Raw genomic sequence first — 23919 nt, forward strand, 5'->3', positions numbered from 1 at the left:
ATTGATAAATTAATTAAATTAGTAGTAGTCCAATTAACTTTAATTGAATTCGATTGAATAGTTAAATTGCCATATGTATTTGTATTAATGCTGTTGCCAAGTTGACCCTATAACACATTTCTAATTTAAAACATTAAATGGATTTAATGTCATCCTATTTACAATGTATATCATTCCCACACACTTTACATTTGACGCACATGAACCATATTATAAAAACGTAACAACACATTTCCATTAACACGTCCGCTAAATGTCAATCAGAGTGCCATCCCTCTGCTCCTTGTCCACCTGCCTCCTCCGTAGCCACGCCTCCCTCACCTGCAGCACCTCCTCCCCGTAATACTCGTGCAGTTTGCTGAACTCCTCCAGAGGATCCATGCCCACCGACGGCCACTCGCCATAGAGAGGCGCTGGTCCGTTTAACGGGGTGACATGCGCGTTCCTCTTCGACCAATGCTTCGGGGACTTCTTATTCGCCCCTTTGGGAGAAAACGAGGGCTCTTGCAGCAGGTGTCCGGTGCTGAAACTCCTCCCGTCTCGGATTTCGGTTTTGGCGCCATCTATCGTCAGGAGCGAGCAGGAGCAGTGCCTCGTCCGAGCGACGAACGACGTCTGGCTGCTGCTGTCCCCCTTCACCGTAGAACCGCCGGCGACAGAACCTGCTTCGCGTTTAGCTTCTGAAACGTACGCAAGAACATGGTGCTTCGAAGCATGTCCAAATCTGTTCGTTTCACAGACAGACAGCCAGCCAGACAGACAGACAGACAGACAGACTAGTAGTCACCTTCATACTGGTGGCCCAGGTCTCTGACCAGCAGATACAGGTAACTGTGGCTGGCGGAGAGCAGCACCTTGACCCAGCTCTCCTGGGTCAGCCGCTCCTCCGCCGCGAAGCGGTAGGCCCTGAGGCCCGGCGCCTGGAAGACCAGCGCGAAGCAGAGCTGGCCGTCCGCGTCGCACCGCCGCACCGCGCAGCCCTCCAGCACGATGACGCCCAGCAGGCGACGGTCCGCCGGCCTCTCTTGGTAGAAGAGCACGTTGCCCTTCAGCACGAACCACCGCCGGTGGTAGGTGGCCGTGCGCTCTTTCTGCGGGGACGTGGAGGGTCAGGTAAGTATGTGGATATGGCCACAAAAAAAAAAATATATATATATATATATAGGCCTACAATGAAATAATGTATACAATAAAATATTGACAATAAAAAAAGATATACACTAAATAAAAAATATTACTATAAAATAATGTATACAATACAACATACACAGTAAAAAAATAAAATTATATATATATATATATATATACATATACAATAAAATATATAAACAATTAAAAAATATGCACAATTTAATATATTTATACAATTAAATAATAGATACAAGAAAATAATATATTCAGTAAAAAAAACATAATACATTAATGAATTGTGTTGTTTTAAAGTGTATTTGTATTTTAATGCGCACCATTTTGTAGAGATATCCCTCCTTGTCCACCGGTGAGGTGCAGGACAGGTAGTGGTTGAGAACCTTCTTGTGGATCTTCATTTCAGCACCTGGCTTCAGAACGGACGGAATCCACTTTAAACAGAACCCAAAGAGCCACTCTGTGTTCAGCAGCATCTTGATCAGAAACACGCTGGGGTTTCCCTGTTGTAGCTTGACAAAGACCACTTCTCTATTTTCTATGTTGTTGCGGCTGCAAAGTAAAAGGTATTGGTTCCTCTAGGATCACCAAAAAGAGAAGTGTCCTGCTACTTGGAATAACCTCTGACCTGACGCTGGTTTCAGGTGCACAGTGAGGTGGTAATGTGCACCACAACAATTGTTCCTGTGTAAACTGTTAAAGAATAAAGAGTCATCCGAACTTAGAACAATTAGGCTAATATATCTAAGTAATAAACATCCAATAATCCCAGGCCTCAGATGGGAGTCTGCCCTGCGTCTCTCTAAGACCTGCGCAAGAAGAAGCCTGATGCACCGCAAAAGCAAGGACTTCTTCTACAGTGGCGCAGGTCTCAGTAATGCTGAGAACAGCTCTGCTCCCCACAGGATGTGTGATTGATTGTGATTGATATTCCTTGTATTGTCTAGCCACCCTACTTGTTCCCAGTATGTTATCTAACGTTAACCTTTGTGGCCCTTATGGATTCTTATACTTGAGGAGAACACAGGAAACTCTGTCCTTTAGATAAACATTATTTTATTTGATAATTGACAATTGTAATGTGGGGAGACGTAGCGATGCCTTATCAGTTTGATCCCCTGACCCTTGACCTCCCTAAGGGGGGGTCAGGGAAAGGCTTAATCAACACATGGCAGTTAGAGAGACAGATTGTGAAAATATAATTTAGTGAAAATATAATATAATTTTCCAATTACAACAGCTGAAGAGATACACACGGTTCTGGTCATGTAATAACACTTTACTGACATGTGCGTGCTCTGTTTTGGTTTCAAGAAGACATCAATACCCAATTAGGAAACAAAAAAAAAAAAATGAGGAAGATGTCCAATAATGTAACACCCCAGCATTGTTCTATTGATATCCATGATCACCAAATCCACTCATAATCCAAAATGTGCATTTGTGCTCAGACTGCGTGATGCAAACCTACTGTCCCTACCCCTCTCCTCCCCTCTGCTCACCCCCCTCCATCGAGTCCTCAGAGAGAGTTACCCAGACCTACCTCTGGACGACCTACTGTCCCTACCCCTCTCCTCCCCTCCGCTCACCCCCCTCTCCCCCCTCCATCGAGTCCCCAAAGAGAGTTACCCAGACCTACCTCTGGACGACCTACTGTCCCTACCCCTCTCCTCCCCCCCTGCTCGCCCTCCTCCACGGAGTCCCTGATCTGACCCCGACTGCCACCCAGACCTACCTCTGGCATCCCCCACCGTGTGGCCGATCCTCCGCCTGCTGGCTGGTTCTCCACCAGGCTGGTTCTCCACCAGGCTGGTTCTCCACCCGTCTGGTTCTCCACCAGGCTGGTTCTCCACCTGCTGACTGGTTCTCCACCCGTCTGGTTCTCCACCTGCTGACTGGTACTCCACCCGTCTGGTTCTCCACGCGGCTGTCCCGCCGTCCCCCTCTACGCTCCCCGTCCCCGTCCGTCCGTCTGGGGCGGAGGAGGACGCAGCAGCGAGACGCGGCTCCGCGGCCGGGACTCGTCCGGACCGAGACAATGTGGCTCCGCCGCTCAGGTTCAGGTTACCCACACGCGCTACTGCCACCGGTGCGAGAGGACAAGCATTGAAATATAAATAACTCGACCCACTTCCTGGTAACAGAACCCTGACACTCTATCGTCCCTCCCTCCCTCCCTCCCTCCCTCCCTCCCTCCCTCTCCTGCTGCGCGCTCTGGTCCACCTGGCTGAGGGCGGGATGCGTGTCAGAGTGGGGGCTTCAGTTCCCTCCAGCCCCCCTGGACCCCCGGGCACCTGGATGGATGGAGATGCTGAGCTATGGTGTGGTCTCTGTGGTGCTTCTGCCTTTCTGCTCTCACTTCCCCCAGCTGCGTGGGATGCGTGTTTGCTGCAGCTTTTATTATTATTATATTTAAATATACTTAAGTATAGTCAACCTCTTTTGTACTCAGTGGGTGGCGCTGCTGAACAGGTCATTGTCTTTCATTTGTCGGTTGTGGATGGGTGTGTGTAGATGTTTATAATTTACATTTAGGGCATTTAGCAGACCCTTTTATTCAAAGCGTCTTGCAATAAGTACATTTGTCAGAGGAAAGAGAAACAAAAATATATCTCTGTCGGTACAGTAAGGATGTTCATAGAACCAAGTGGCAAGCACTAACCATCACTAGGTTAACCCATTCCCCGTATAAAACAGAGATAGCTAGGAGAAGCTGCTACAGAATGCCAGGACGTACAACATACATTGATACAGACATCGTAAAATATAGATGTGTGTGTGTGTGTGTGTGTGTGTGTGTGTGTGTGTGTGTGTGTGTGTGTGTGTGTGTGTGTGTGTGTGTGTGTGTGTGTGTGTGTGTGTGTGATCAAGCATCCGTTTAAAACCTTGCTCGGAGATGGCAGCCCACCTGCAATCTGATCCCCCCCCCCACCCGCCCAACACACTCTCTTAATCAGTAGACATGAAACGGATAACATCCGTTTATTTACTTAATGACATTGTGCGTTCATTGTTGTGTCTAGTCACACAGCAGATTGTAACCAGTCCCCTGTAATGTATACCTTGGAATTTATTTTCTGATACTCAAACCCACCATTTTTTTCTCTTGATGAAATTGGATATTCTACAGTAGAACACGGATGCCCTGATTTAAACAAAAAAATTGGACTCAGTAAATATGTACAGAGAAACGCAATGCCTTCAGTAGAACTCCACGCACCCCAAGATTTAGACGGTTTCATATCTGAAAGTAATTTTTTTTTAATTTTTTAACGTAAACATTGATTTATTACTAATAAAAATTAAATAATATGTACGAATGGGCCAAACTGGGCATGTATTACCTGTATTTACACAAAAAATAATTATCGTCTCAAAACGACGTCACTTCCGTTCCAAACCGGATAACGGAAATGGCGACAGCGTGAGTTTGTGTTGCGCAAAAGTGTTGCGTCTCTCGTTTGTTTTTTCCCTCATTTTTCCCCACCAGGTCTGTAAACACATTTTTCTGATTGCATGCTTTTGACTTGTTGTTCCTGTTCAGCAGCCGATCTACGGTGTTGAGAAACAAAATCCGCGTTATCTTCCGACTTGCATTGCTGTGTTTTGCGCGCTGAAATGCGATCCAGTGAAGTAAACATTGACCACCTGCGCTTTGAGAAGCCATTGGAACCCCTGAACTCACTCTAAGATTGTGTTTACATCCAGAGCTATGTCTAAGAGAAAGGTCACTTTTGAGGACGGCAATGGGGAAATCGAGTTGGAGGAGGAGGTGCCCAGCAAAAAGGTACGACAGGATCTGATTCCACTTCTTAAAAGTTTCTGAGCCCGATTTGATAACTACTAACTATAGACTATAGATGGGGTAATTATATCGATCCTGCCTCTCGCTGCATAACTTCTTAACTACTTGACTTTCCAAAGTTGGATATTGGTTATTCAATCAATATAATCACTGCCTCATCTTAGAATTCATGCAGAATAACATTAAAAAAAAACATACAAACTGTGGGATAAGTAGTGATCATTCATGTCGTTGACTAACCCTTAGAAAAAACAAAATGACGTCCAATTGGTGTCATATGTATGTTATAACATTGAATTGATCTGTGCATTCCCTTAACTAAGTATGCTGATACATTGCACAGTGCTGAACATTTAGTACTTGTACTTCTCTTGTTGATGGTCAGCTATGCGAGGTTGTAGATGGACCTGGTTCAAGGTTTAAGGGAAAGCACTCCCTGGACAGTGACGAAGAGGATGATGAAGAGGAGACCAAGACCAGCAAATATGACATGCTGGCCAGCGACGATGTGGAAGGTATGCTGGTCCCTTTTGTGGATGGGGCAATGTAAACGTTATGTTGCCCGGTGTTCTGAATTGATGTCACTGAAATGTTTTGTGTTGCTCCTGTAAAACACGTGTACAACATATACACACAACATGTTGTTGACTCTCAATGCATGCCCTCACACAACCACTTAGGTTTTGAGAAAATATTTAAAAAAAAAGTTTTCCCTTAAGTTTGTTACTTTGATAGAGGCATTTCAAACCACATGTGCGGACACACTTTGATACTGAAAAAAAACCTCTTAGGATTATTACGAGCGAGACTCTCCACTAGGGCTGCTCGATTATGGAAAAAAATCATAATCACGATTATTTTGGTCAATATTGAAATCTCGATTATTCAAACGATTATTTTTGAGTTTGAAAACATGATGCATTTATTCATAATTTCTCTCCAAAAAAAACACTTTGTAAATGAGAACTTCGAAATTTACCCTTAAAAATATACACAGAATGGTCAAATAGAAAATAAAGTCCAGATATGAATCCAGCTGTTCTGCAATTTCTATAAATAAAAATAAAAAATATATATATTTTTTTAATCGTTTCAACTCGATTATATTAGTTTGGTGATCGTTTCACTCTGAAATCGAAATCGTGATCAAAATTAGATTAATCGCCCAGCCCTACTCTCCAGTACTGCTCCTGCTCACGTGTGTGATTGGTGGCTTCCCCTCAGGCCAAGAGGGCGCCACGATAGACTGCGACGAGGGCATCCCCATCACGCCGTTCAACCTGGACGAAGAGATGCAGGAGGGCCACTTTGACGCCGAGGGGAACTACTACGTCAAGAAGGACGAGGAGATCCGGGACAACTGGCTGGACAACATCGACTGGGTGAGTGCCGCAGCGCAGGGCGTCCGTGACGCACTGCCTTTTGACTGTGTTCCTCCGCAGGCCTCTAATAGAGTTGATCTGATATCGATACTAGGGATGGGTCAGAATATTCGATTATTCGATTATTCGTTCCTGAGGGTCAAAGTCGATTTTTAACATTTGGACCGTTAACATTTTTTTCCATTCAAATAAACAAGAATTAACGGACTGAACTAATGTTGGCTCTAATAGTTAGCACTAATAGTTAATCATGTACAGAAAAACAATATACACAATACACAAGCATAAATATTAATATATATGCATACAACACAAACACTGATCACTGTTAAAGTTAGTTTTTTTGCGTTTAAGATATTGAGTGATTTCTTGCCGATGATCCATGGCTGCCTTTGTGAATGTCGGCACACATCGAATAATCGATTATTCGTTCATACCACCCACTGATTATTCGACCATGGAAAAATTTGAGTTATTCACATCCCTAATCAATACCAGTATTGGAAATGCCTCCGATACTGCCTAAAATGCGGAATCGGCGAGTAGGCAAATATATGCGCCGATCCGATACCGTCCCGTGACCCCTTTACTGAGAACATCACAAACACTGCGGTGTTATATTGCTGCGTTGGTTAACGGTCGGAGGTGGAAAGTCGGAATGGGAAACGTGTCATCTCCGACCTACGTGTGTTCAAGTCGGAAAAACACGGATGCTCACGCTTAACTACAAGAATACAAATGTATTATAGATTATAACTGTAAATGATCTAGTTGTGAAAAAATAATTGTCAACAGTGAGTGAACCGACTACATATTGCTGTCATCGTAAGAGAACCTTCAATAAGAAGCAGTGCTATTAGTGGTTACAATGCTAGATGCTGTATCAGTATATACTCGGTATCGGCGGAAACTCTAGTTCAGGAATCGTAATCCGGAAGAGAAAAAAAATAGAATGGGAATATCTCTAGCCTCTAATGGTTTCTCCCTGCGTCCCAAAGGTGCGAATCAAAGAGCAGCCATTCAAGCACAAGAAGAAGGGGCTCTCGGCCAAGCGGCGGAGACGGGTGGGCGACGAAGACGAGGCCGAAGAGGAGAAGCAGCGCGAGGAGAAGCGGGCGGACGGGGACAGCGGAGAGGAGGCGGAGATGGAGGCGGAGCCCGCCGAAGACCCGCTGGCGTCCTTCACGCAGCGGCAGCTCACCGAGGCCCTGGTGGAGATGCTGTTGCCGGGGGAGACGGTCGCCGCGGGGCTCCGGCGGCTGGGGGGCTTGGCGGGGAGGAAGAAGGGGAAGCTGAGGGGGGCTGACGGCGGCGGGGGGGAGGAGGAGCCGGCGGCCCAGCGCGACGCGGAGAAGCTGGACCGCCTCACGGCGCTGGCCGACCGGCTGGTGGCGTCGGGGATGTTTGAGATCTATCAGCAGACTTGTGAGAAGCTGGCGTACTTGCTGAAGAGCAAGAAACTGTCCAGTAAAAAGCCCAAGGGCGGCGATGAGGAGGACGACGAGGAGGCGGACGAACTCGACATGTTTGGGGATAAGTTTGACGAGAGTCACGGAGAGAAGGCCCAGAAGGGAGGGGAAGAAGAAGGCGAAGAAGCAGGTAGCCGACGCAACCAGCTTTTTATGTGTTATTATTATTATGTCATACACTATCTATTAATGTATTTCTTAAATTTGTGATGTATGTTTTGCCCTGTTTGTATATCAAGGCGCCTTGTGATGTTTTTAATATTATTTTTTTAAAAGACCTGTGTCTGACTGCTCTTATGTATTTTCCCAGTGGCCCAAGGAGTCATGTGGGAGTACAGGTGGGAGAACGTGGACGGCTCTGAGCTCTACGGGCCCTTCAGCAGTCAGCAGATGCAGGTATGGATTGAGACACTCCCAACGGGAAATCTGAACTGGTCACAAAATCATATCTGAAAACGCTGTTGATTTAAAGGGGTGATGTCATGCCACCAGGCGTGGTCAGCCATTATAAGCCGTTTGAGAATCGGCCTTTTCCTGTGTTTTCGTGCCATCCCAAGTTGGAGGGTCCACCGAGATTTAGTGTGGGTAAATAAGCAACATTTGACAGATTTTCAAACGGCTTGTAATGGCTCATCACACTCACACCTTGTGTTATAATATAACACCAAAAGGGGTTATGATATAACCCCTTTAACTTGAGATGAACATTGTAATTCTCAACATTTCCGCATATTTGCTGAATTTAATGTTTTAACTGTGACATCTTAACAGACATTGTAAAAAAAAAAAAAAAATGTATTGCACTAATTCAAATGAGCTTCCCTTCCTTATTTGTACACGTCAGCATACATTTCTAGTGCAATGTTTAGTTACAGACTCTAAATCAATGTGTACTGCGTTTATTGGGAGGATGTGCAAATCTAGATTGAGTCAAAGGACGTGCACCAGTAGGGAGGTTGCTTTGTAAATCCATCAATGTGTTTTAGTGTTGACCTCAGTCCATATGGGAGTTCTCATCATTCTTGTTTTCTTCAGGGCTGGGTGGACGAAGACTATTTCAAAGACGGCGTCTACTGTCGACGGCTGGACCAGGAGGGCTCTCAGTTCTACAACTCCAAGAGATTAGATTTTGAGCTCTATGACTAACGTATCATGGACTGAAAACGTACCACGGAATATTTACACAGCGTCATCATCCTCTGTATCTTCTTAAATTCTGTTTTGTTTTTTAAATAAATGACTTATTTCGTCCTGTCACTTTGAATATCTTGCATTGTTGATGCTGACTTTTGGGTTTCACAACACACAGAATCAAAATTAGATTAAAAAAATATATCCTTTCAAAAAATAATGTATATTGGGTTGGCAATTTCGTATACCTCTATCCTTTAGAAAATAACCAGTGAAGGGTAGTCGACTGTCACGTGCAAACCTGGTTTTATACAGAACTGACAGTATTTATGAATTGAGAGTTTGCCATACAAAATACTGTCAGTTCTGTACAGAGCCAAGCACCCATCAGAAATATAGTTAACAAACTCCCACCCTTAGCAACCATCAAAACATTTGTGTTCGACCACATCAAGGTGAATCGAGCATTGCCATAGTGATACATTTAATTAACGACATTTTAATCTAACTGTTAATTCGTCGTCACTTCACATGAACCAACTTATCAAGTCAATCGAGGACAAAGACTACACCTATGGTTCGGGGTGTATTTAACGCCAAGGGTGCTGCCCTCTCATTGGTCATCTTTCTGGAGGGAGCGTCACGCGGAAGCAGAGTGGGCGCTGTGATTGGCTGAGCCGGCAGTCTGCTGCTTGTATGCATGTGAAACGGATACATTGTGGGGCGCCGTCCGGCTCGTCGCGTCGCGTCAAATCATCACCATGATGGACCATTAAGCGGTTGTCTATAAAGACAACCTCGGTGAGTACATTCATGGTAATAAAATAAAAATATGCTAAGCTAGATGCTAAGCTACTGGCCGGTACCCCTCTGCATCGCCCCCGGTGTCTTGAGACCAGGACGCGGGAGGAGTGAGTGGGAGCCCCGGGTGACAGTCCGGGGCCCCGGCTACTCCCTGGTGGTCCCACCGTGCAGCAGCATGGTGGCCCGGCAGGGCATGTGATAAAAATACAAATGAAGACAACATGCTGCCTGCAGGCTTATCGTGAAGGTACAGCCGGGCCATGTGAATATTGATATCGATGATTTTGGTGCATGAAGGTTATGAGCCAAGTGTTATTGACTGTGACGTCAGGATTCAACCCATTTCCTTCCAGTAAATAGACAGAGCTGGGGTCTGATGTGGGGAATATGTTTTTAAAATGGGGGTTCAGGGTGTTGTTTCCTAGATGGTTTGAGGGTTAAATTCGTGTTTGAAACGTCACCCCGAAGAAGAGATTTGTTGTGACTTGCTTTTTTGCGCCAAACCTATGCGGTAATGGTTGTACTGGTTTTCTCAGTATCCTGTTGGTTCGGGTGGCCTGTATTTACATCATGTGTAGCTGGATGAACACCTTCTCTTCGCCTTACGAGCTAATTAAGGTGTTATCCCTGTATCAAAACATGAAGGAATATGTACAGAATGAGATGAGGTTGATGTATATCAGCCTCTATATATATTTTCTCCTCGGATGTTTTACTCATTTGTTGCAGTGCGTCATCGAGGTTCCCCGTGTGCATCAACGTTCAGTTTACACCCTGCACGTGTGTTTGTTGCTTTGTTGTTATTTACAGACGACTACCACAGTCGAGAGAGAGAGAGAGCAAGGGGATGTTGACTTATTCCCCGGACCCCCTCCCTCCCGTAGTTTGTCTAATGGAGGAAGATGTACCCCCGAATCCTTTTTGTAGTGCACCCCCACACAGTGAACCTCCACCACCTCTCCCTTCCCTCTCCTCCACCACTCCCAGGTATAGTTTCCAACACCTTTTCTTTCCTTTTTCCTATGTTTGTGTGTTACACCACCCCTGCCTACTCTGCTGAATTGAGTCCTTCTCCATATTGGATCAAGTATAGCGATTATTCAAAGCAGTTCCTCAATCCAGCTCCTATTACAACTTAGGGAGCCTGAATCAATGTCAACCTGAAGTGTGTGTGTATAAACAAATTCTAATTCACAGCAGCGAGAATGATGGGAAACCCAACCGTCGTAGAACTGGTGGGTGCAAACCACAGACCCCCAGAAAACCCTGGTCTCAGATCAGCCAGACCGCAGAACGGCCGCCCACACCAGCCAAGACCCCCACCAAGAGAGCGGGGGCGACCTGCACGGTACGCAGCTTAGCGTCTCTGGTTTTATGAAGACATGTGCGGTGTGGTGTGCGGTTCACGCCGGAGCTAACAACATCGCACTCCATTGCACTCCTAATTTGTAGGTCCCGGGGTTACAGGAGGTGTCCCTTCAGCTCGTGAGGGTGGATTCTCCCCAACGGCCGCGGTCCAAGGTCAGCCCCCTCTCCGTTTTACTAGATGTGTGTGTGTGTGTGTGCGAGCAGTTTGTCTTTCTCAACTGCGACTAATGCCACTGCATTTATACAGTGCTTTCCTAACCCGTGGCCGCTCAAAAGTGCTTTACAACACTGCCTCACATTCATGCACCCATTCATGCACACATTCACACACAGACGGCGGAGTCAACCATGCAAGGCGACAGACAGCCCGCTCGTCGGGAATAGTTAGGGTGAGGTGGTGCCTTGCTCAGGGACACCTCGAACCTCAAACAAACTAGCAAACTTCCGGTTACCAGCCAACCGGCGCTACCTCCTGAGCCACATGCCGCCCTATTGTTGTGTTTTTTAATCTGTCTGGGTGAAGTTGTACAGACAGCCGGTCCGTGATGACTTATCTCTGGTAGCAGGGCCTGTACATTATGGCCGACTTTATAGGGTGGACCTACACAATGAAGTTGTGTTGGGGTTAATTGAGAGTGGTAATCCGCCTTCACGGTCGGCTGCCTCTGACACAAATAAGCAGTCAATTCACTGCCTTGGGCCAACTGAACCCACACATCCCAGAATAGACTGTGGGGGTCGGCTGCTTTTGAATTGAAATGACATTTCTGAACTTTACAATCTGAAACGCTGTCATTTTGCAGATTGCGGCACCTGATGATATGGATGTGTCTGTGTTTCCAACAAAGTGAGTATTATTCACGTTTTAAGGTTAAAATGCGTCATTTGTTAGGGATTTAAATGGTCATGTGTTAATTGTTTAAGGAGAGCATTGCCTGTTTAATTTGATGATGTGCGGTTTTACAACAAATAGCAGGAAGGAGCAACTGTGTTAAAGGCTTTTTGGTTGAGTGTTGAATGAGTATCTCAGAGAAAATGAAGGGGGAAATATTTGGAAGGGGAAAGTCACTGGGCGTCAGTGTTTTTAGAATAACTGGAAGCTGGTCTAGCAGTTTTTCCCATGACCCTCTATATTTAAGGTAGGCTGTCAAATGGCCAAGAATAATACTTATTGATATTCAATTATTTATAGAAGATCCTGGTGATTCATGTCATGTCGTTTCTTGTGTGCGTACGATTTTGAAAGTGTAACGGGTGTGTTTTACCACCAAGGGTCAAAGGTCGAACCATCTTGTCTCTGTTTCTCCCTCTCAGGCACAGAGAACCGGGTTTCACCTCAGAGAATGGAAAACCGTCCACAACACAGAATGTACAGCAACCCTTCTCTGCCCGTATGGATTTTAGCAGTCTGCCCTCCCACCACCCCCTCCCAGACCACCCAGAACGGGGCCTCCCTGACCAGGGCATGGGACAGGAGGTGAAGACCCCCCCCGCCAAAGCCAAATGGGTCATCGGCCCGTTCTTTCAATCCTTCAAGTCGAAAATGGCGAGTTTCAGCGAGATCGTCATGAGTCCTGTGAAGCTCTTCACAGCGCACAGCCCTCCCGAGTCCGCCGGCCTCGCAGACGACCCAGATCCGTCCGAGATCCGGCCGGAGATCGGACCGGACCAGTCAAACGGCTGTGAAGGTCAAACAGCAGATGACGCTTCAAACGACGACACTCTGTGGTGGAGTCCTCCTTCGGCGTCAAAAGGGCCGATGGGTGATGAAGACGAGGAACGTCTCCGCACCGCGTCGCAGGAGCGTTCTCCGACACAGACCTCTGAGATGGACAATAGTGGGGCCCGCGGCTCGGCACCGGTCAGCAGACCCACGTCTGCAGACATGGAAACCAACGACGACGAGCCTGTTCCGCTGCCTCAGCTTACTCCGGAGAAACGTCCGGAACCGAGCAGATTCATCACCGTGGAGAGAAGAGCCCAGAGAAGCAAGCGGGTGGTTCAGACGAAACCGCTGTACTCTCACTCATTGAACAGATCTGTGCCACAGAGCAAAGCGTTGGACATTCTCCCATGCAAAGAGACGCAGGAGGCTAGCTGTGCTGAGCCTCGCCACAAACGGTTCTCCCTCGAGTGTACGGTGGAAGCCACCATTGGTGCCCTAAGCAATGGCGCGCGTCACATCGCCCCTGAGGTTCTCGGTCTGGATCATTGTGTCGAAGGTGACTGCGGTGAAAGCTACAGCAGCCTCTCTGTCAGGAAAAGCCCACGGAACTCTGCCAAAGAGGGAATCAGCTGTGCATTGAATACGATCTCACAAACTCTTCCCACTGGACAAGCAGTGCAGGAGGCGGGCTCAGGCTCTGATCCGGTCGTACGCATCGGCAAAGCCAAGAGACGGTTGGCTCTCGATCCTCAGCCAGGAGGAGGCGCTCGCCTGAAAAGTAGGAAAAGGATCCGATCCGATAAAAGCACGGAAGATCCGATAAACGCAGACGTAGCGCCGCACATCACGGAGCACGGCGAGACCGGCCGTCTGAAAGAGCTCCGGAACGACCTCTCGTCGAACATCGTTCCGGCCGCGGAGGTGAAGCTGAACCCGCCTGCCAAAAAGGTGCATCTTCTGAGGCGGACGCAGAAGAAAGGCACGAGCCAACTGGAAGGTCTAGCTGCGCCAAAAGAACCCGCGTTGCACTGTGAAACCGAAAACTCCACTCCTGTCGTAGACACGCCGCAGCTTAAAAACACGACGTCAGACGTCTTCCCGAGTAAACCTGTCAGCACCAGGAACCCCAGAGGGATGCCCAAGAAGCGCAGCGCAAAACTCGGGTCGCGTAAACCAGACCTAAAATTTGACAGTCTGGGTCTGGGACCCCCCCCCTTGATGACTGCTTCCACGGGAGAAGCCGATAATGAGCAGCAATGTCCGAATGTCCCGGACCAGCCCACGGAGAACGTGCTCCGCAGACCCCAGGTGCCGCTGTCCGCTCGGCCCTCAGGTTTGGGCAGGAAGAGAGACCTCTCTCCAGGGCTGGATGCCGACGTTTCCTCGAGTCTGAGCGTGTTCACAAACGTGAACAAAGTGTCTAATCCGGCCAAACGCACAGCAGTACGCAAGCAAGCGCGTCCGACTGTAGTGCGGGCCGTGGCCGTGGACCACACCTCCGACGCCGTGGTTAGATTAGACTCTGTCTCCACAGTCCCGGACGCCCACGTGACCGGCAAGAGGAGACCGAAAACCGGAGTCAAGAGGCCCAAAAAGGACTGCGCTGAAAGCGATGACCAATCACGTGTAGAAAACCCAGCGCACCCCGCAAAGCATGTAAACGTTTACCAGGGGAATCGCTGGAAGCACAAGACCGTTTCCGCCCACGGAGGTGAAAGGGATGATTTTCTCGGCGGCAGCGCCGAAGCTTCCGACCAGTTAGTCGGAGTGGTTGATCGCACGCAGCGCGAGAACATTCCCTCCGCCAACGGGCCCCTCGGCGTCCAGCCGGCCGAGTCGACGCGCGGCAAAAGAAGCGTCAAGATAAACCACACGAGGCAAGAGAGCCAAAGGAGGAAGGAGGAAGGAGTCGTCGAGGAACGGGACACCAGGACCAACCCGAGGGAGGAGGAGGAGCTGGACTTCACCTCCGCCTCCGCCTCCGCCTCCTCCTCCAGGGGACTCCTGCGCAGCGTCTCCTGTCCAGAGATCCACTCGCTCCACCAGCACCACGCCCTCTGGCCCACCTCCCCTTTGTACTCACCCCAGCCCAGCAAAGGGCGCGCCGCTCACCAGCAGCAGCACCACCCGCACCACCACCACCACCCGCACCACCACCACCACCACCACCACCCGCCGCTCCACGATGTCCACCGGCTGCCCCGTGTCCTCTGCAAGGCCCGGCGCACGCGGCGCCACACGGTCAGCAGCGTGGAGGTGGCGCGGGAGATCGCCCCCTTGTGTCTGCGCAAGGAGGTGTACCCCTCCCGGCGGTCCTCCGGCTCGGGCGGCGTCGGCGCCGCCCCGGCCTCGCCCTTCTCCCTCTCGGCGCTGGCCTCCTGCTTCCTCACCAGCCCCATGGCCTTCCTCTCCAGGAGGCTGGACGGGAGGGGGAGCGGCGCCCCCGCGGCGGCGGCGGTGGCTAACTGCGCTAGCGGCGCGGCGGCGGCTAACTCCCCCAGCGCACACGGACACCATTTCTCCCCGTCGCCGTCGCCGTCCACCGACTCGTTCCGCTCGGCCGTCTCGTCCCACTCTGCCGCCTCGCCCGCCACCTCCTCCTGCTCCTCCTCCTCCTCCAGTGTTTTCGTCTCCGCCTCCTCTCCGTCCAGCTCCTCGTCTCCGTGGCGACTGTTTCCCGGGTTCCACATGAGAGCTGACCCCCCTGCGGTCAGTGTCGCCCCCGTCCACAGGTAAGCAGCCCCCCCCCCCCCCGGTTCCTTTTCCTTGGTGTAAGGGAAGGGGTGTCTTCAATCTCTCCAGATTATTCTATTTATGAAATTGGGTTAGTGACTTGATTTACCTCATCAATTTGTGTTTATGGACATTCTACAATGAGGAAAAAGTTGCCCTCTGATGTTGAGAGGCGGGGGGAGAAAGGCATTCTGGGTAATGTAGGAACCTCCTTGCGCAGACACAAGGGGGGGCGATCTCCCGGGCTCAGAACAGTTCAACGTTTTAAACAATGTCTGTCAGCGTTTCGGCCTGTGTTATACCTTTTTAGACATTCGTGTTTACCCTAGACTCTCGTTGATTGTTGGTTTGATCGTCGTTCAGCGCGCCGTCCCAGACGCCCGCGGAGAGCGAGGCGGAGAGGACGGAGGAAGAGGAGGGTGAGGACACGAACTACCCCCGGCAGTTCGAGGAGAAATCCCTGTCGGACTCCGAAATCAAGGTACCAGGAAGAACGACCATGCATGTGTGGTTTCACGGTGCCCAGGTTTCATTTGGTGTTTCTTTAAAACAACGTGTCCTAGGAGGACGTTTTTTTTGTTTATTCCGACCAGAATGTCGGCGCTCTGAACATTCTACAGGTAAGCCTCAAGGCAGTGTCACGGAGAGACCGGAATCTGGTCAAATCATTGCGAGTTACTAATGCATTACATTAAGGGCTAACGCCTCTTACCCACTGTACACGTCCGTTGACGGATCTCATTGACTGTACATGGGACGCCCCCGAAATGCATTGTGGGTCCGTCCGTCAAATCGGCTCCGTCTCTTGCGTCCAAAAGTTGAGAAAAGTTTAACTTTTCAGGCAGCGACGGATCCGTCACCCAATCAGATCGCGTTATACGCAGATCGTGTTTTACCCCATGCGTCGGACACGCCCACTATCTTCCGTCGACGGACGTGTACAGTGGGTAAGAGGCGTAAGGACTCACATCCAGCCCTCTGCTGTATGTGGTCCCACCGAATAAACGAGTTATCCATAAAAGAAAAGGTGGTTGACAATCATAACCAACAGCTTTGTGTGATGGGCGTCTTGTTGCTAGTGAGGGTTCTATGTCTTATTAGCCATAGAACGACAATAAGACCTAGACAAGGCGGCCACCCACACCACCGCACCGTGATAATTCAGGAGGTTTTTGTTTCTATAACGTCTTGTTCGCTCTATGCAATGGTCAGGCCTACTAACCGTAATCTCCTTTTTCAATACGCGTCAACCCTTTACAGGTGGTGAAAATGAACGAAGAGAGAGGCAAGGTGTCGTCCATCCGCATCCGCAAAACCCGCCCCAAACCGCAGAACAACCTCACGCCCATGGGCCTGCCCAAGGCCATCAGGTACGGACCGCTGGACAGACAGACGGACGGGGGTGGGGGGGGGGCGGCTGCGTTCTGAAACACAAGATGTCTCCTTCCGACACCCCCCCCCCCCCCCCCCCGACACTTGAAACGGCCATCTCTTGTTATTGTGACGGCTAGACGTGGGGGAAATGTATCCCCGTGCTCTACTACATGCATAAGTTATGGACTGTATGGCTGTTCAGAATACCATGCAGTCTACTAGTGTGAGTATCAGCAGTCTATTCACTGCTTGAGGAAATGAGGGGAATGTGGGGTGGAACTTTGCATAAATCACACATGAATTGGTTTTAAACAGTTCTAGTGAAAGTGGAGTACTTTCAGGATGCAAATGCTAAAGTGCTTAGAGAGAGGTCTCTTAAGAGGTCTGAGGTCTGTTTTTGATCAACATGAACCGTGCGATAACTGCACGCCTGGATCCTTAACATTGAGACATTACTGTTGAAAGGTGAAAAGGTTTATTTTTCCATGCGTGTGTGTGTGTGACAGTAAGGCTCATGGAAAACAGTGTGGTTGGTGATTATCAGGGTAGTCCAGCTAACACATAAACAATGTTAATCCCTGTTTACAAGATCATGTAATATACATTTCTGGAGTTAGCTAACCCTATGGAGGGTTTTGGACAGGGCAGGGCTCAGGGCAAAGCGTTGCAGTAGACGTCATTGTGGAAATGTTTGCGCCAGAAAGTAAATTAAATCCATCTCCGTTTGTTTTTCGGTCTGTCCCTTTCCTGCAGCATAGGTTAAAGAGGAAGACTTTGTTTGAGGTGTAGTCCTTACAGTATTATATACAGTATATAATACACAGGATGTTATAATCCCTTGTGCCAAAATCCAAGGAAAACACAGTTACATCATTGCGGCTGGACGTTTGCAGTTGATAACATCCTGATGATGTATCCTGATGCGCTTCAACCCACATTTATACTAGGCAAGGCAACTTTATTCACATAGCGCTTTTCATACACGAGGCAGACTGAAAGTGCGTCGCATACAATAAAATGAAATTAAACTATAAAATGAAAATGATAAGTAAAAGAAAACAAAAGGCAAACTAGCAAAGGGCGAAAGGCAAACAAATGCCAAAGTGTATTCTTCAGTACTTCACCGCATAGATCAGGAGCAGGACAGGTGTGGCTTCAAAGCGTTTTCCCACCACCTCCACGTGATTATCCCATGACCCCCATGAGACCCTGGACTTGAGCTGTTTCACAATCCTTATCGCTCCTTTACACCGGCACCGGCAGTCGACATTTCATGTGTGTGTGCGAGCGCACATCCTACAATCAGCTCCTCGTAATCGCGATCTCAACCAGGGCTGTTTTTGTTTCTTCAAAGGCTGAAGAAGAAGGAGTTCAGCCTGGAGGAGATCTACACCAACAAGAACTTCACCGCGCCTCCAGAAGGGTACGAACGTCACGATCATCTTCAAGAACATTTTTTAGTTTTGATTTTTCAGAAAACTGTTCTCTTGCGTATAGCAACAATGTACCAAAAAAAAAAAGGTATATAACATTTTTAGTTAAATATTATTATGAGTTCAGAGTTATGAATGTACTTTAGATTGGTAGAATTACGTTTAAGGGCCTTTGGCAGATGCTTTTATCCGACGCGACTTGCAATAAGTACATTTGTCAGAAGAAGGGGAAACGACGATATGTCGCTGTCACTTGGACACCTCGACACTAGGAGGCGCTAGGGGATCGAACTAGCAACCTTCCGGTTACCAGCCAACGCGCTCTGCCTCCTGAGCCACATGATGCACATACTAGCTCATGCTGAGATTCCACTTCATATCAGGTAGTGATCGACCGATATATATCGGCCGGCCGATATTTGCGCTTTTTACGTGTATCGTTTTCGGCTGATACACCGATTTTTTTTATTTTTAATTATTATTATAATTTTTTTCCCTGGCATGATTTACAGACAGACAGTTCAATAAATGTTCCTTTTTTAAATTGAGACTTGTAACATTTGTTACCATCATTGTGTCATTTTTATGATGTAAATCGAGGCTCCAAATATCTGAAATATCGGAAGAAAATCGGCAGCCCGTATCGGTTGATCGCTAAAATCCGGCCGTCTCTCCCCTTCCAGCCGCCTGGAGACCATCTTCGAGACGCCGCTGAGCCGCCGCAACGGCGCCACCTCTCTGTTCGGCCAGCGGCGCCTGAAGCGCGCCGTGGACTTCCCCGAGGCGGGGGAGGCCCGACGACCAAGGAAGCCGCTGGGGGGGGGCGGCGGCGGAGGAGCCGGCGGCGGCGGCGGTGGCGCCGGTGCCGGCGGGAAGCAGAGGGGGGTGACCTCGGTGGCGGGGAGGCCCCGGCGGGGGGGCTACCAGAGCGCCAAGGAGGGGGCGCCGTCTCTGAGCCCCCAGGACGTGGACTCGCTGCTCTGTGCCAAGCTGGACCAGCTGGACCTGCTGCTGACGCTGGACTAGAGAGCACCCCCCCCCCCCCCTTCATATAACTGTCTGTGGGGGCCACTCTGTATAGCGAGTCGCTAAGCTAACTGTTGAAAAAGAGCAGTTAATGGCTGTCGGTTGGGCAGGCATTAACTGCTCTTTTCCGTCAGTTAGCTTAGCGACTCTGTATAGCGAGCCGCTAAGCTAACTGACGGAAAAAAAAGAGCAGTTAATGGCCGCCGTTTTGGCGGGCTTTAAGAGCGGGAGACTTTTCTACCCCTTCCAGGAATTACAGCTTGTTTACCAGGCGTCGACAATACAATTTAATAATAAATTAATAAATCAAATTTATTGTCGACGTTAATAAATTGCGTGGACAATATAAGTATTGTATAATAATATTAAATAGCGTATTTTGTACCGTGTAGAATTGGAAGTGTATATATTTATGGGTCGAAAGGTGATTACAAAGTGCCGAACATGTGTAGCGTTTCATAGCTGTCGTGTTTGTTGTGTTTGTTTTAAATACTGTATAAATATCTCGACGCATCGCCGTTCGCCATCGCCCTCGCCGTCCACACCAGTAACGCCGAACCCAGACTCAACCGTTTTTTTTTTATTGTTCAGTTTTACATTGTTCTGATCTTTTATACAAACCAGTTTAATCCAAAACCCAACGTTATCGTCCAGAAGGGTTTAAACAACACGGCAGACTCTTAAAACAGCTGCCCATAGTGTTTCCGTTTTATATTTTAACATATAAATGTTTTCAGGAGGCGTGACTTATAGTAATAGGACAGTTCTGAGATTTAAGTCGCTGCGTTCTCAGTGTGACGTTACAGCTTTGCTTCCGAAGGCAGCTATTTCCCTCTCATAAAGTTCTATTCTATTGAAGATGCCATCAAGTTATCTTCTCATTCTTTGTTTCACTGAGTTGTCATTGTGTATCTGCTGTAATTGCTTGCTGTTGTGGCATTTTTGTTGCATCATTACGCTTGCTAGTCTCATCCAGTAGCATGCGATGCAAAATCTAAATTATGTTAATCAGCACAAGTGAAGGAACAATATATTAAATAACTATCTGTATAATATTAAGCAGATGGCGGTTTTTGTATAAAATGGTAACCCAGCACCGAAGAACATACTTTCACGTGACTTTTCTATATCTCTATCTATTATCTCTTTCCATCGTTGTTTCTGTGGTATTTATATGTTAAACATACAAAGGTTTTTGCCGTTGCCCAATTTCCATGGGATTGCCTTAACTGTAATATTTGTACAATGTCTGTTTTGTAGCTCTCGTGTTTTCTTTCGTTTTTGCAAGAGGCTTTGCAACACCGTTGTCGTTTCAGTTTAAACCTGAGGCAAATAAGAGCACAATATTTGGGTTTGTTGGATGTTAATCGTGGGCGGAGGGGTGCTGTGCTTTTTGTGTAGATATTTTTTGGATACACAACAGTTGAACAGTGTCAGAACGTATGGCAGGAACATAGAAAACCTACAAGCAATGCAAAGAAACAGAAAGTATCATTTTATTGTGGAATGTTGTGGAAACAAATACGCACCTTCAGAGGTTGTGAATTGTTTTGTGAAAGTCCTAATAAAAAACAAATTTCTATATATATACTTTTTACACTTCATTTATTCACAAACATTTGCAGCTCTGATGTTCAATTGTGAACTTGAAACAGGTTGGGCATACTGACACGTACATGGCAAAATGACTCATGCATTATCATGCATTTCATTTGATTCAAACTTGAATTGGCACGTTTTTTGTATGTTACAACCAATAATAAATATGAAATATATAAATAATATCTTCACTGCAAACAAGAACGTATAAAAAATTGGATACAAAAGTTCAAAATATATATCGGTATACAACATTAACCTTGGAATGTCATGTGACCCTGTCTGCACAGTGGTACTGCACTAAACCAGTTCCCCTCTCTCCTCATACTCGCCCAGTTACCAGTCCTTGGCTGGTTTCCTGGGCTGCTCTATTCAGTCTTCACTCGTGCAGGGCTCTCCTGGGTCAGTTGATGAAAGTCACCAAGTACGAAACCAGCACCAGTAAGGCAGGGGAGATGATCAAGATGGCCACCCACACCGCGATGGAGATTAGGCCCCATTTCCTCGCTTTCCTGGAGAGCATCTGTGACCGTTCAGGATTCGTCGCTTCTCTGGCCTGCAGTAAACAAAAGAACAATCGGTTGGTTCAAAAGTAAATTACTTTTTTTTTTTTAAATTATTATTAATTATTGACTAAAAACAATAAGCATAACAAGATCAAGCCGCTGACTATGAGCTGAACATCCGGGTCCCTCAAAAACGGAGCTGGCCGGTTTTAGAAACGGAGCCGTCGTCGTCATACCTGGACCGAGTAGACGAGGGACATGATGCCGATGCAGGAGAGGCCGCAGATGATGCTGCTGACGGCCAGCCGCCTGTAGTGAGGGTCCCTGCAGAGCGACGCAGACACCAGGTGACAGTTGGAGATCTCGATGCACCTGCCGTTCCTCCCCGCGCCGTCCCCCCCGCCGCCCCCCAGCATGGCTGTTTCTGTTGAAGACGAAAAGGGGGTAACCATGAAGTCAAGTACGTTTTTAAATTGAATACTAGGGACTGGGGGGAGTCTTCCGTCGGCGTTTAGTTTGAGTTTGCGTGTAAAAGGTCAGGCGTTTTATGGGGGCTAGGCACAGGGCGGTGTCATGAAGAGATGGCCTGTTAAGCCCTTTGACACTGTACCTGGGATTAAGGGCTATACAAATACAATTTAATTAAATTTATTTTACAGGCTGTCTGGAACGATCTTGTATACTGTGTAGGCCTGGGAGATATGGCTGAAAGACATATCACGCTATAACTTGATCACATTGATCGATATTGATTACTTTGATCGATATTGACCTATTGATCATTTTAATGACCTAAAAAGACTAGGAATTACCATGCTGGATTTAAACACTTCTGTTTAACACTTAATATGCCCTTCCACTGTTCTTCATTGATAAATGCTCCAATGTCGATACAACAATGAAAAACAATTAAATATTGTAAATAAGTATGGAACTGTGTTTGGGTAACAAACCCAGCTGCTAGATTTGGTGGTCCAGTCTCTTATCGGTATATATTGAACATGTATTGATATTGATCAAAAATCTATCACGATACGATCATTTATTGTTTTATTGCCCAGGCCTAATACTGTATGAATAAACGGATTGCTTTTAGGGGCGAGTTGTGTAAACAAGATCGAAACCGAGAGCTATTCATGAGGAAAGTTGTGCAACAATAACAAGACACTTGCTCTCTTATTAATTCTGCCCTGAAGGGGAGTCCCTCAAAGACTCTTCTTGCTTGGCCAGTCTGCTGTCTCGCTGGTTTCCCATGGTAACGGAACTGTGGTTGTGTATATTACGTGGGTGGCATGTGGGGTATTGCTTGTCACACAGCTATTGTTATCGTTGAATAAAGAAAAAAGCTTGTCATAGATAAGAATCCCTGAAACACAGCTCACAGACACACCTAGTGAAGCAATGTTAAGGGAGCGTGCCACCCACTCCACAGCACTGAGCCCAGGTCAAGACTTGTGAGGACATGCGCTGCTTTGTTTTTGCTTTGTTTTCGACTTGAACTCGAGAAGTTCCCTGTATGATGAAGTCATCGCGTACCCACGGCCCTTACGAGAAAGATATGTTGAAACACAGCAACAGGAAGACTTTCTTCATTTATTTATATTTCTCACCGACGGGCCTGTTGACAGATTGTCACGATTGTCACAGATTGTCACGATCAACAAAGCGAAACGTGTCTTAAGCCCTGATCGAGAGAAGAACGGAGAGATCTGCGGGACTGATGGGTGACACTGAACTCACGGCGGGGGCAGACGTGGAGCAGTTCAAAACAGGCATGACTTGAACTGATACACCCCACCGAACACAGACTCCGAGTGGATAATGAGTCACCGAGCCAAGCCTACAGAGAAGCTCTGATTCATCCCGACACACCTACCTGGCTTTCAAGTCTGTTGTGTAGACGACAGACAAGGACTCGGTTTCTCAAATGGTTAGAAAAACGACCACAAAGAAAACCCAGAAGGGCTCCATATAATATATAAGTTATATAAGGAAAATAAGTATGTATAAAAAATGTGCGTGTGTCTGAGTGAGTTTGTGTGTGTGTGTGTGTGTGTGTGTGTGTGTGTGTTGGTTTGGTGGTGTGTGTGTGTGTGTGTGTGTAAGCGACTCAACCCAGTAGACTCAACATGACACACACAGTACCCACCTTGCTGAGCCTTTTCTGGATCCATCCCCAGGTACACTCCCTTGGAACTCTGGTGTTGAAAGCTGCTGCGTGTAGGAAAGAAAGTCTCCTACCAAGTAAAAAAAAGTCTGGCTGTCACTTGAGTGACTGGCGTCCAACCACCGTTAAGGTTGAACTAGAGCTCTGTCCGAGGTAAAGAAGGCACCAAACCACAAAGAGCCTTGTTCCGAGCCTTGAGTTTCCCTTGAAGCCTCCTGCCAGAGATCCTAATCTTCCAACGTTGTTGATCCACAGGACTGAACTCAGAGAGTGAAACCCAGCGAAACCTCCACGCCCATTTACAGTTCCC

The 23919-nt window shown here is 47.6% G+C and overlaps 5 protein-coding genes across 8 annotated transcripts in view; 3 read left to right on the forward strand and 2 right to left on the reverse strand.

The window, feature by feature from the left end:
- Positions 1-23919, forward strand: part of hsd3b7 (hydroxy-delta-5-steroid dehydrogenase, 3 beta- and steroid delta-isomerase) — a gene marked incomplete at its 3' end in the record, with an annotated part of 80876 nt that overhangs the window by 37744 nt on the left and 19213 nt on the right. The gene's annotated exons all lie outside the window — the stretch shown is intronic.
- On the reverse strand, positions 67-3258 carry pheta2 (PH domain containing endocytic trafficking adaptor 2). 2 transcript variants are annotated; one of them, XM_084478233.1, is made up of 4 exons: positions 2882-3258; positions 1467-1555; positions 788-1091; positions 67-680 (listed from the first exon to the last, which is right to left on the reverse strand). In XM_084478233.1, the coding sequence occupies exons 2-4, from the start codon at positions 1545-1547 to the stop codon at positions 250-252; spliced, it is 816 nt and encodes a 271-aa protein (XP_084334359.1). In that variant the 5' UTR covers positions 1548-1555; positions 2882-3258; the 3' UTR covers positions 67-249. The 2 variants fall into 2 exon arrangements, with proteins under 2 accessions (XP_084334359.1, XP_084334358.1); XM_084478232.1 differs by having other exon boundaries at positions 1467-1559; positions 2882-2978.
- cd2bp2 (CD2 (cytoplasmic tail) binding protein 2) lies at positions 4565-9059 on the forward strand. Its single transcript, XM_084478023.1, has 7 exons — positions 4565-4636; positions 4855-4933; positions 5337-5466; positions 6176-6333; positions 7332-7932; positions 8113-8198; positions 8838-9059. Exons 2-7 carry the CDS (start codon positions 4859-4861, stop codon positions 8946-8948), a joined length of 1161 nt encoding a protein of 386 aa, XP_084334149.1. The 5' UTR covers positions 4565-4636; positions 4855-4858; the 3' UTR covers positions 8949-9059.
- On the forward strand, positions 9653-23899 carry prr14 (proline rich 14). Of its 3 annotated transcripts, none has more exons than XR_014637787.1 (10): positions 9653-9734; positions 10548-10724; positions 10935-11085; positions 11190-11258; positions 11909-11952; positions 12420-15503; positions 15868-15985; positions 16765-16874; positions 23623-23762; positions 23865-23899. XR_014637787.1 is itself a non-coding variant. In XM_084477116.1 (10 exons), exons 2-10 carry the CDS (start codon positions 10585-10587, stop codon positions 19335-19337), a joined length of 4128 nt encoding a protein of 1375 aa, XP_084333242.1. In that variant the 5' UTR covers positions 9653-9734; positions 10548-10584; the 3' UTR covers positions 19338-20854. The 3 variants fall into 3 exon arrangements, 2 of the variants coding, with proteins under 2 accessions (XP_084333242.1, XP_084333243.1); XM_084477116.1 differs by lacking the exons at positions 23623-23762; positions 23865-23899 and adding exons at positions 18233-18301; positions 18995-20854; XM_084477117.1 differs by lacking the exon at positions 23865-23899 and having other exon boundaries at positions 23623-23843.
- Positions 21152-21858, reverse strand: LOC311381220 (transmembrane protein 265-like; the record flags this gene model as incomplete). The annotated part of the gene is made up of 2 exons (XM_084488444.1): positions 21152-21492; positions 21679-21858. 2 exons carry the CDS (start codon positions 21856-21858, stop codon positions 21340-21342), a joined length of 333 nt encoding a protein of 110 aa, XP_084344570.1. The 3' UTR covers positions 21152-21339.

This window comes from Micromesistius poutassou (assembly GCF_964030765.1).
Source record: "Micromesistius poutassou genome assembly, chromosome: 1".
NCBI classification, from domain to species: Eukaryota; Metazoa; Chordata; class Actinopteri; order Gadiformes; family Gadidae; genus Micromesistius; species Micromesistius poutassou.

What these genes read in the sequence shown, in the direction of transcription:
- pheta2 (XM_084478232.1), bottom strand. An exon ending in AGGGATATCTCTACAAAATG is followed by an intron (nt 1,092 to 1,466) that starts GTGCGCATTAAA and finishes ACGTCCCCGCAG; the next exon opens with AAAGAGCGCACGGCCACCTA. An exon ending in CCTGGGCCACCAGTATGAAG is followed by an intron (nt 681 to 787) that starts GTGACTACTAGT and finishes CGTACGTTTCAG; the next exon opens with AAGCTAAACGCGAAGCAGGT.
- cd2bp2 (XM_084478023.1), top strand. Translation starts at nt 4,859, where the DNA reads ATGTCTAAGAGAAAGGTCACTTTTGAGGACGGCAATGGGGAAATCGAG. An exon ending in GGCCAGCGACGATGTGGAAG is followed by an intron (nt 5,467 to 6,175) that starts GTATGCTGGTCC and finishes GCTTCCCCTCAG; the next exon opens with GCCAAGAGGGCGCCACGATA. An exon ending in AGAAGAAGGCGAAGAAGCAG is followed by an intron (nt 7,933 to 8,112) that starts GTAGCCGACGCA and finishes GTATTTTCCCAG; the next exon opens with TGGCCCAAGGAGTCATGTGG.
- prr14 (XM_084477116.1), top strand. Translation starts at nt 10,585, where the DNA reads ATGTTGACTTATTCCCCGGACCCCCTCCCTCCCGTAGTTTGTCTAATG. An exon ending in CCCAACGGCCGCGGTCCAAG is followed by an intron (nt 11,259 to 11,908) that starts GTCAGCCCCCTC and finishes GTCATTTTGCAG; the next exon opens with ATTGCGGCACCTGATGATAT. An exon ending in GGCCTGCCCAAGGCCATCAG is followed by an intron (nt 16,875 to 18,232) that starts GTACGGACCGCT and finishes GTTTCTTCAAAG; the next exon opens with GCTGAAGAAGAAGGAGTTCA.